Raw genomic sequence first — 12,201 nt, forward strand, 5'->3', positions numbered from 1 at the left:
ATTTCTTAGAAAGTCATAGATCCAGTTAAGAACTTTCCCTTCTATTCCAATATGACAAAGTTTGGAAAAGAGTTTCTGCCTCCACACTTTGTCAAAGGCATTGCTAAAATCTATAAAAGCTGCAATGGTGGATTTGGTAGGTTTGGTCTGGAAGTTATCTTGAATTGTCTGGGTTAAGTAGAAAAGTTGATCAGTTGTTGAGTGATTTCTTCTAAAGGCAGCTTAAAAATGTGGTAGTATATCATTTTTGTTTAGATAGTAATTCAAACGTTGGAGTATCATATTTTCTATTAATTTGCCCTATTAATCTGTCTTGCGGTTTGTTAGGCTTTAAGATTGGTATGATTGTGGCTGTCTTCCAGTCTTTTGGAACTTTTCCTTGTTTTAGGCTATTGTTGTATAAGCAAAGTAGCAAATCTAGGGCTAGGGAAGGAAGATGTTTGATCATAATTCCTTGTATGTTATCTGGTCCACATGATTTATTTATATCTAGTCTCTCCAAGGCATCTCCCAATTCAGAGATTGTAAATGGATCCCAGAATAGTTTGTTTTGATATTTTGGGGAGTTTGCAGCATTTTTCTGCTGTCGAGCCTGTTTTGATATTTGATGGTCTTTCCTAGTATTCATCTCTAGTTTGCTTATATTTTGAAAATGAGAGGGCAAGGTATTTGCGATCTCCCTATCTCCAATTTTGATATTTCCATCTGGATCTTTTAGTGTGTTAGTTTCACTTGCCTTTGGTAGGTCTCTTTGTAAATTAGCTGTCAGTTTCCAAAGTTTGGTATCTGAAGTGTTTGAATTTAAGTTGTGGCAAATTCTTGCCACCTAGTTCTTTGTAATAGATTATATTTTTGTTTAATTTCAGTATTTATCTTGTACTCAATCCTGGTTTCTGGAGAGCTTTCAATTCTTAAGATATTAAATAATTTATTTCGTTTAGTTATTTTACTGGCAAGTTCTTTAATTTATAGTATAGCCAAGTGGAAAAACTTCCGAAACTATCATTTATATACTCTGTAGTTTTCCATATGTTATTCATCAGTAGCAAGCTACACTACTCAGTGCTGCTTTGGAGAATTTTTTATCTTGTTATTTCATGTATCAAATTTACAACATATGTAAAAAACAAAGAATCTTAACCACCAAATAGGTTTACAACCTTTCATAAATGGTAGTTATATAATGAAAAAAAAAAAAAAAAGGTGTATACCAGATTTTTTATCTTTAAAAAATTAACTCTAATGGTAATAATAATAATAGTATATATCCATTTTGATTACACATAACTTTTCTGAATTTACTGTATTTTATTATTGTTATTATTAAGAGAAACCTCCACCACATATCAGCAGCATTCCTGATTACCCTACCTATCTTTGCATCATCAGCAAACAGCTATATGTCACTTGTCAAATCCTTAATAGTATCATTAATGTACAGATTGAACAATTGTGGACCAAGCACTGATCCTTGTGGTACACCACTAGTTACCTTAAATCTTGCAGACTTACATCCCCTGTATGCCACTTTTTGATATCTGTCAGTCAGCCATTCTCTTATCCATGCTAATATTCTACAACCGAAACCTATTTTCTCTAATTTATTCAGCAGTGTACCATTCTGTATTCTGTCAAAAGCCTTAGTAAAATCCAAAAGTATCATGATGTATCCATTCCCCTTGTCTTGTTCAATGGTAACATTGTTATAGAATGTGAACAAGTCGCTAAAACTTGACCTTCCCTTAGTAAACCCATGTTGTTCATTGCAAAGTAGAGATTCACTGTCAACTCATTTCTGAATGCGAACCTAACCAATTTTTCCAAAATCTTCAACGCCAGTCCCTGAGATAGTTGGATACATCGGTCTTTGCACCACCATTGTGCGATGAAATTACCTTACATTCCTGCGGAATCTTCCCTGTTCTGAGACTCATGTTAAACAGTCTGGTCAAAGGAATGGCCAGTTCAGCTGAACACTCTTTTAGCACATGTGCTGATATCCCATCAGTCCCTATTGCTGAATTCTTATTCAATTTGTGCAGCTCTAATACCTCATCCTCATACAACTGTGTTTCTTCATCTAGTGAAGAGGTAACAGTGAGTCAATGTTGCATACACCAGGTTGATAGCTTTCAACAAACCTCTTCTGCATCTGTATCTCTCATGCCATCAGGATTTAGAAGAGCTTTTCGTATTCATTCTTTCTTTCACTTGCAGCTTATCGATAGAATTCTTGTGGGTTGTCTTTAGTACTCGGAGCCAGTTCCTTTTCATACTCAGACTTTGCTTTCCATGGAACAGTTGTGACTATTCTAGCCTGCTGCTTATAATGTTCATTAAAGACGTCATCCTTATGCCCACAGTATTCCTTCCACATCGTCCTTTTCTTACGAATCTCTTGTTAATAAGATTACATGTCCATGGCCATTTGACTCTTACTCTATTTATTCTTTTTTTAAAATTTTTTTTAGATTTGCTAATAATAGGTCTTCTTTTGTTAATTTCATCAATCACTTTCTGTATTTATATATAAAAGACATAATTTTCTAACTCTTTTCCTCTTTTGGTATATATTAATTAATGAATTTATATTCAAATGAATATGCTTGTAGTCATTGTGCAGAATTTATGGAGACAAAAACACTCATGTTGGAGTAATTATTTTACTTACAGTTAAGCAAATAACAATCGATTTTTTTAGTCATCTGTTTGTTTGTTATTATTATGTATATAAAATATTTTAATTATGTTAATTATTTTAATTTAATTTTTTTTCACCAGAGGTCATGCTTGTGTAAACCATTAATGAAGCATTTAGATTTCAGTAACTTTTGTGTAGTGTCATGTAGTTTCTGTCCTATTCATTAATGGTTTTCTTGATGATGGCCTCAATATAGAAGTCAAAATATCCAGTGTTATTTGCTTAATTGTAAATAAAGTAATTACTCCAACACGAATGTTTTTGTCTCCATATATTTTACACAGTGAATGCTGACCATCATGTAACCTTGAAAGAAAGAATTCTTATAGTCAACTTTCACTATAGCAAGTTCATGGGTACCAAAAGAATATGTTAAAATTGTTTGTTTGCCATAGAGAATTTCTTAGTTTTTTTTACTGAAAGTCAGCTGTATTTTTTTTTTTTAAACAAATGCTTTAAACTTTTTAAGAATCTTCATTTTTTGGCATATTTAACTCAATAATATAACAATATTATAATATAATATATAATACTTAACATTTTTTTTAAATTATAGAATATGACTCCTTGACAAGACTTGGTATTCCTGATCCAAAAACTTATATCTCAAGAAGGTATAAAGATGAAGCTCTGTCCTTTCTGTCATCTTGCTGTGTGGGAAGGGCAATATTAAATCAAGTAGAAGCTGCAATAGAAGAGGCTCTAAATTCTGATTCTTGGATTGATGTTATGGTAAATCAGTGATTATACAGTAATTTCTCAGTTATCTTACTTTCAAATAACCAGTCTTTCAATTAAAACCTAAGCTTGAATGAGTTATTATGTTAGCCATGTTCAGGTGTAGCATCATGTGAATGTACCTTCAGTTAGCCAACCTTCAATTATCCAATAGCAAATTAATTTCCTGTGGGTCAGATAATTGAGGATTTAATGTAATTTGTGGCTCTTCAAATTCACTGTTATAGATGTTTTGGAATTGTGCTGTCTTTCTTTAAAATATTATGCATATTGTGTAGCATATTAATTTTTGAAAGAAAGAGCTTGAAGTTTAAGAAATTTAATAATATGCATTTTCCATGAAATGTGCCAAAAAATTAAACAGTTTAGAAATTGAGTTTTTTAGTGTTGCAAAATTATAATTCAAAAATTTTAATTTACAAAAAGTATCATCAAATTTCTGACATGTACCCTCAGGGGGCATACAGGATAATTATGATATTATTATAAAAAAAGTTACACCATTACTAACTTCTGATCAACAATTTTCCCTCCAATTTGGTGGTGGGGTACTGCTTATGATAAGTGATGACCTATGTCCTCTAAGAGTGGAGAATTTGGAAGGAAGTGAGACAAATGATTTTGAGAGCGTATGGTGTGAGGTAGAGGTAGGCAAGACAGGATATTTAGTGGGGTGTTGCTACAGACCCAGGAGCACAGAAGATGGGGACCAGGAGATGTTTAGACAGCTAAGTTTGGCAAGTGCAAGAAGAATGATTGTTATGGGAGATTTTAACTTCAGTAGTATAAATTGGAGAGAGGAAGATGCATGTAGCAATAGGGGAATGGAATTTCTAGAATTCTTGAGGGACAAATGTCTTAGGCAACATGTAACAGAGGGAACAAGAGGTTCAAAAATTTTGGATTTGGTTATAGCATCAGAAGAGTTGATAATAACTGAGTTGACGTCATTCCCACCAGTTGGAGAGAGTGACCATATGGTGTTGACTTGGAAAATGAATAGACATACAGGAGTATCAAAGAGACGGGAACTTATGTGGAATTATAGGCAGGTGATTATAATAGTCTTAGACGTCAACTTCGGGAAGTTTCATGGAGAGAGGAATTGGAAGGCCGAGATATCACTAGCGCGTGGGAAATTGTGAAAGAATATTTGTTATCAGCAATGGTAAGTTGTATACCACGAGTGAAGAAGAGGACGCAATTTGGAGTAAAGTGGATGACAAACAATATTAAACAGGAATTGCATGCGAAAAAGAGGCTATGGAAGAGATATAAGGAGACAGGTGAAGAGATGCATTAGGAATATAAGACACAGGCCAGAAGAGTGACTAGTGTGGTAAGGAAAGCAAAACTGGAATATGAGAGGAGATTGGCCCTAAGATCCAAAGAAAATCCTAGGGAATTTTTTAGCTATGTGGCCAGTAGGAGGATAAATGACTGTGGAAGAATGATATTGTGGGATAAAATTGGGAATAGAGTGACTGATGCAGAGGACATAGTGGAATTGTTTAATGAACACTTTTTTGGGGTATTTCATCCTAGAGGAGTCGGTTTTAATGCTAGAGGGATAGGACTGGTTCGAGGTCTGGAGGTACAGGAGGAGAGTGTGTTTTAGATACTGAGTACTCTGGATGTCAGTAAAGCTGTGGGACTGGATGGTATTTCACCACAAGTTTTGTTAGAATGTGCTAGGAAATTGACAGTGCCTTTAACGTGGCTTTTCAATGAAAGTCTGGCTTTGGCAAAGGTGCCCAGGGAATGGAAGGAAGGTAAGATAGTGCCATTGCATAAGGGTGGTAACAGACTGGAAGTGTCTAATTATAGGCCAGTCTGTGTGTCATCAGTAGTTGTTAAGATCTTGGAGAAAGTAGTGAGGGACCGTATACAGCATTGGGCAGATGAGGGTAATGTTATCTGTGAGAATCAACATGGATTTGTGAAAGGACGCTCTTGTTTTAGCAATATACTAGCCTTTTATAATAAAGTTACAAGAACATTAGATGAGGGAAAGGCATATACTGCAATTTTCTTAGACTTGGCGAAGGCATTTGACAGGGTGCCACATGATAAGCTGATATTTAAGTTGCAGCACGTTGGTCTGGATGTCAGTTTGGGAAACATCGATGGGATGCTGCATACTCTATGGGAGGAGTTATACTGGAGGAAGTAGGGGAGACAAGAGATCTGGGGTTGATGATTGATAGAAACCTGAAGTTTAGGGGACATATTGCAAAGGTGGTGAAGGTAACACAGAGGATTGCTGCTATTATGAGAAGGACACTGACCTGCAGAGATAAGAGGGTTATCATTCCTTTGTATAAGTCTCTGATCAGACCACACTTGGACTATTGTTCTCAGATTTGGTCCCCAGGATTTGAAGGGGATAAATTAACTGTGGAAAGGATACAAAGACGGATGACAAAGATGGTTTCAGGACTGTACAAGGATAGTTATGAGGATCGGCTGAGAGAATGTGGACTGCAGAGTTTGGTGGATAGAAGAAGGAGAGGTGATATGATTGAGACTTTTAAACTGTTGAGAGGTGGTTACAGGGTTGACACTGGGGAGTTCTTTCGCTTGGTTGATCAGCAGGAAGGAGTGATGACAAGAGGCCATCCCTGGAAGTTACGAAAGGAAACTGTGAGCAAGAGGGTAAGGAGTGGTTTCTTTGTGTGGAGGGTGGTTGAGCCGTGGAATGCATTGCCTGATGGAGTGGTGGGAGCGAGAACGGTCAGTGAGTTTAAAGTGTGGTATGATAGACTTTGTGTTTCTCAGGGGGGACCTCGTCTCGATGAGTCTTGACAGACTTTATGTCTTAGGAAGGACCTCCCTCGCAGAGTCTTTTGACTCCTTGGAGGCCTGAATAATAATAATAATAATAATAATAATAATAATAATAATTTATTCTGTTATGAATAATGGTGGTCAACGAAATGGTAATCATTGTTACTTACCAAAATAATTAAGACAAAAATAGGTTTGATTATTTCAGATAATCATTAAAAGAAGTTATATTTAGACATTATTGATCCAAGAGAAAGGAAGGAATTAGCTATAGTGTTCAATACTAAATACTAGGATAAAATTCTTTACTGGTAGGCAGGGGCGGCTCGTCTTTAGGGGCCATGCAGGGCCAGTCCCCATCTATATTTGTATAACTTGCCCAATAATTGTAGTTTTAAAAAATACGTTTTTTGTAATTATTATTTTTTAATCTATTTCCAACACATTTTATTGTTTAATAAAAAAATTACTGTAATATTTTGTGGCAATGTTGTATAATGCGACTTAGTATGGTCTCTGGGGCCAGCCACGGTTGGCCCTATTTTATACGTGTAGAACATATAAAATAGGGCCAGTTTTTTGCTTTATTGGGCGCAATGCTTTTCTTGGGGCCAGTTTAGTCTGGCCCAGTCACTGTGTTGGTACGTATGTACATAGCGTGCTATTCTTTGATTGTGAAGCATGTGCACTAGCAAGCGTGTTTGTTTACCAGCACAGAGCTTATTTTGGGGCCTGTTTAATCTAGCCCAATCACTGCGTTTGTATGTAAATAGTGTGAGATTCTTTCATTGTTTTATTATTTATTCTCGTTATTGATCTGTTTTATTGTTTTTAGTGTGTTTAATTATTGTTGTCGTTTTTTCTTTTATAATTTATTTTAAAGTTTAAATTTTTATTACGTCCATAAACAGTACAATTTAACTATGAACAAATTCGACAGTTTATTGGAAAAACGTTTCTCTTTATTAAGTCTAGAAGAAAAATTGGAAATCAAAAGACTTGGCATTGTTGATCCAAGAGAAAGGAAGGAATTAGCTACAGTGTTAAATACTAAATACTAGGATAAAATTCTTTACTGGTAGGCAGGGGTGGCTCGTCTATATTTCTGATATATTCATACCAACCCAGAGATGTGCATATTACTCAACAAGATGGTAAAAAATCAAGAACATTTTATGTAACCTGGTTTGACAAGAAATAATGGCTTAGTGTGAGTGATGAAAAAAAAACTTTGTTCTGTTTTTATTGTGTTTTGTTTAGTGACGAGAGCTTGTGGACACTCAGTGGCTTTAAAAACCTAAAACATCTTTCCTAGTAAAGATGTTTTAGGTTTTTTTACAATACAAAATACAAATCCAGTAAAATTCATATAAATGGTGCGGTGCAATTTCAAATGTTCGGTAAAATGAACATGTTATCTTCCATTGTCCTAACAATTTTAAAAAATTAATAGCTCAATGCATCAGTGGATTCTGACTAAATATTATTGTAATAGAAATAATAACTATAAATCAATAATAGAACCCACTGTATAAATATAAAAAAATTAAGTTGTTTTTGGCCCCTGGCCCCACCTGTTTCTATTGTCACCAGCTGCCACTGCTGGTAGGTAGTATCAAGCAGAATGATTTTTGCAAACATCAAAATGGAGAATTGAACAGTGAGACTAATTTGTGTCTGTCATACAGAAAGAGGAATTAGAGGAATTTTTCAAGTCATTAGAGAAGGCAGCTAAAGCAAAGAAAAAGTTGGTCCTTGTTGGAGATCTTAACAGTGGACTAGGAAATGAATATCATACATACAGAAATGTTTTGGAAAATTTGGAGAAAAAAACAAAGTTAATGAGAATAGTAAGTCATTTTTTCATCATCATCATCAAATTCCTGACATGTATCCTCAAGGGGTGTACAGGATATTATGATAGTACTATATGAAGAAATTACATCATTACTAACTTCATATCAACAATTTTCCTCTAAATCAATCTGTTATCCTTAAAGACTCCAACATTATCAGATCTTATATTTCTGTCTTCTAAGCAATTTTTACTGTATCAATCCACCTATATCTTGGTCTTCCTCTGGGTCTTTTTCCTGCCAACCTGGCAGAGAACACTTCTTTTGCTAATCTTTCCTCTCCCATTCTGTTTAAATGACCATACCATACCTGAGATTAGCTCTGCTGACACATTCCTGGATGCTAACAATATCAAGTTCTTTCCTAATATCCTCATTTATGATATTGCCATTGACGCCATCTATTCACATCCCTAATCTTTCTCTGGACTCTCATATCAGAGGTCTCTAGTCTTTGGTCAACTATTTTATTTTTAACCAAGCTCTCAGATCCATAAGTTAAAATTGGTTTAAACACTCTTCTATACAGTTGATTTAGTGTTTTGACTAATTTCTCTCTTATTCCATATAAATTTATTCAGTTGGCTTCCTACCATACTGGCTTTATTGATTCTGTTGTCTATTTCCATATTTAATAATAAATTTAGTTTAATCCTTTATCCAAGTGTGAGCAAACAAGTTTGCACCTGAAAGTATCTTCAGGATTGGGGTAAGGTGATACAACACCGGGTAACTCATTGCAAAGGTGGAGCAAGCTAACATCACTCCTATCTCAGTATCTCCCATAATGCAAAACACATCTCCTTGCGAATATGTCTAATGTTATGCATTAAGGGAAGGGCCACTACCCAGACTAGCTTCGACCTTTATTGAGGTCTCCTCAGTGGGAACCAGGCCCAAGTAGAGATACTAGGCAGAAGCATTAGCAAGGTCATCTCTACCTATAGGAGTTGCCAAACGGTGTGCCACCTTTTTAATAAATTACTCTGGATTTAGAGAAACTTGTTGAAAGTTTATTTTTCACTTGGTTAGACTTCGTTAGATGTGTTTTGTTATGGGAGATACTGAGATAGGAGTGATGTTAGCTTGCTCCACCTTTGCAACGAGTTGCCTGGTGTTGTACTACCTTACCCCAGTCCTGAAGATACTTTCAGGTGCAAACTTGTTTGCTCACACTTGGATAAAGGATTAAACTAAATTTATTATAGTCTAACCAAGTGAAAAATAAACTTTCAACATTTATATATTTAATTTACCGTCTTCACTAAAAATTGTGCCTAAGTAGCTGAAAGGTTTTACTTGTTCTATGGGTTTTCCATTCATGATGCAGTTGATATTTTAATGTTTTTACTTATTTTCATTGTCTTTGTCTTGTTATTTCTGATTTTCATACCAAATTTATTATGACAGTTATTCAATTTAGTCAGGGAATTGAGCAGACTTGTGCTGGATTTATTCAAAAGTATAGCATCATCCACATAAAGTAAAGAGCTGAGATTAACATCTCCAATTTTGATATCAGGTTCAATACCACTTTAATTTATAATGTGATCCATATAGATAATGAATAACAGAGAAGAAAATGTACATCCTTGTCTGACACCAGATTTAACATTAAACTACCTTCCTGTACTTCAATTCTAACTGCTGACTTACTAATGACTAAGTATTGCTTGATATAATGTCCCACTGACATCATGCAACTGTAGCCTTTTGAATAGCTTCTCTCGTGGCACCTTGTCATATGCCTTTCCAATCCACAAAACTTAAATACAGATCTTTTTTATATTACAATCCTTTCTCAACTATTTGTTGTAAAGTAAAGATCTTATCCTGCCAGCCGCTATTTGGCCTGAATCCAGCTTGTTCTTCACCAAGCTTTTCTTCCACAATTCTTCTCAAGTATACTTGCATAAATCTTACCAGGAACTCTCGGCAGAGAAATACTTCTATAATTCTCACATTCAGTTTTATTTCCCTTTTTATATATGGGTACTATAGGAGCTACTCCAATCATCAGGAATTTGTCCCTCTGTCCAGGCCTTCTGAACTATGCAGTACAGCCACTGTAAGACTTTTATACCACCATATTTCTGGTCGAATATCATCTAGCCTTTGATGGCTTTTTCTACTTGAAGTACGGATATGTATTCCTGACTGTATGCCTGTTGAGTGTTTTTTACCACTGTGCTATCACTTCTTGTTTCATTTAGCAATTTTTCAAAGTAATTACTCTATACTTCAAGGATATCTTTTTCTGCAGTTTTCATATCACCTTTATCATCTCTAACTCTTTTTACAGCACTCTTTCCTCCATTTCTTAGTTTCTTTAACAACCTCCAGAATATTTTGTCACCTTCTTGATATTTATTTTCTACGTTCTTGCCAAAGTTTTCCGATGACTTTTGTTTAGCTAGTTTTACACAGTGTTTCGCTTCTTACATTTGTCTCTGTATTTTCTAAGAGCACAAGCTGACTTATTTTCCAGGAACTTTTGATATGCTTTCTCCTTTTCCTTCACTGCTTCTTTAACTTCCTGTGTCCACCATGGAGTTCTAATGATTTTTCTATCCTTGCAGACAACCTCACCAGATGCCTCACTTGCTGAATCAATCAGGGTTTTTTTCAAGGCTTGATACTGAATCTCCAAGGTTTGGTTCCTGTTCTCAAACTCTTTTATTTTTTCTTCAATGATCTTTGTGCATTTTAGTCTAGTCTACAGTTCACATCTGTGATCTGCTCAACTTTTATTCGCTTTAAAACTTTCTTACATGTTCTTCTTTTCAAAATGAAATTCAATTTTATTCTGCTCAAGACTAAATAGTGATCACTTCCAATTTCAAATCCTCTGTGCACTCTGGTGTTCAGCACCAGGGAGAAAACATCACTATCGACAATGATATAGTCAATGAGACTTTTCTTATTCCTTGCCTCTTCTCTCCATGTGAATTTGGGCACATTTTTATGTTGGAACATGGTGATAGTAATAACTAGTCCATGTCCTGAGCAGAAATCCAACAGGTATTTGCCATTATTATTAGCTTTGCTCTTTTCTCCAAATTTTTCCAAAATATTTTTGTATGTCTGAAAATCATTTCCTATTCTGCTATTTAAATCCCCAACAAGGACCAACCAAGTGACCATACCACCTGAGATTAGCAGAGCTAATCTCAGGTGGTATGGTCACTTAAATAGAATGGGAAAGGAAAGATTTGCAAAACAAGTGTTCTCTGCCAGGTTGGCAGGAAAACGACCCAGAGGAAGACCAAGATATAGGTGGATTGATACGGTACAAAATGCTTTAGACAATAGAAATATAAGATCTGATAATGTTGGAGTCTTAACAAGTAACAGACTGATTTGGAGGAAAATTGTAGATAGGAAGTTAGTAATGATGTAATTTTTTGATGTGGTACTATCATATCCTGTACACCCCTTGAGGGTACATGCCAGGAATTTGATGATGATGATGACAAGGACCAACTTTTTATTTTTCATTGTGTCAGTAGCTTTTTCTAAAGCATCAAAAAATTCCTCCACTTCTACCTTACCTTCTGTGTGACCATAGGTACAAATAAATCTCATTGTCCAGTTCCCCATTCTGATATTTGCCCATATCGCTCTACTTGAGACTGCCTGCCATTCAAGATGAGCCTTGTATTTAATGTTGAATACTATGGCTACTCCTTCTTCTCCTTGATTGCCATTGCCTGAATATAATATTTTGTATTTATTGCTCAGAAAGATCTTATCTTTCTGAGCAATAAATATTTTGTTGTTTTTATCTTTTTTTGTTTCAGTCACCCCTATTATATTGATCTGGTACTTATCTAATTCCTCAGCTAGCTCCATTTCTTTGCCATTCAGGCTACTTATGTTGATAGTACCGATCTTTAACTCTGGTGATGTTGAGTTGGGTTGTGTTTTCAGATTTGTTCCAGTAGCTGATGCTTTGCTGTTCGCTTTGGTTCCCTGGCAAAAACAACGGTGGCCTTGTTTAACCTGTGACGACCCAGCTGGCATGAAAGTTTGTCATGTTGTACCATCATTTTGTATTTTGGTTTAAGCCAATAAGAATACAGCTTGGTCGGCTAAATCCCAAATTGCCAGCCCATCCTA

General features: G+C 35.3%; 1 protein-coding gene across 1 annotated transcript in view; it reads left to right on the top strand.

Annotated features, from left to right (window-relative positions):
• Ufl1 (UFM1 specific ligase 1) overlaps window positions 1–12,201 on the top strand; it is a 430,347-nt gene that overhangs the window by 219,725 nt on the left and 198,421 nt on the right. The window contains exon 8 of the mRNA XM_090408990.1: window positions 3,258–3,433. Within this exon, the coding sequence (XP_090265116.1) occupies window positions 3,258–3,433 (176 nt within the window). The remainder of the gene's footprint in view (window positions 1–3,257; window positions 3,434–12,201) is intronic.

The sequence above is a fragment of the Typopeltis vanoorti genome, chromosome 19, assembly GCF_054136105.1.
Source record: "Typopeltis vanoorti isolate ZY-2024b chromosome 19, IOZ_Tvanoo_1.0, whole genome shotgun sequence".
Taxonomy (NCBI): Eukaryota; Metazoa; Arthropoda; class Arachnida; order Uropygi; family Thelyphonidae; genus Typopeltis; species Typopeltis vanoorti.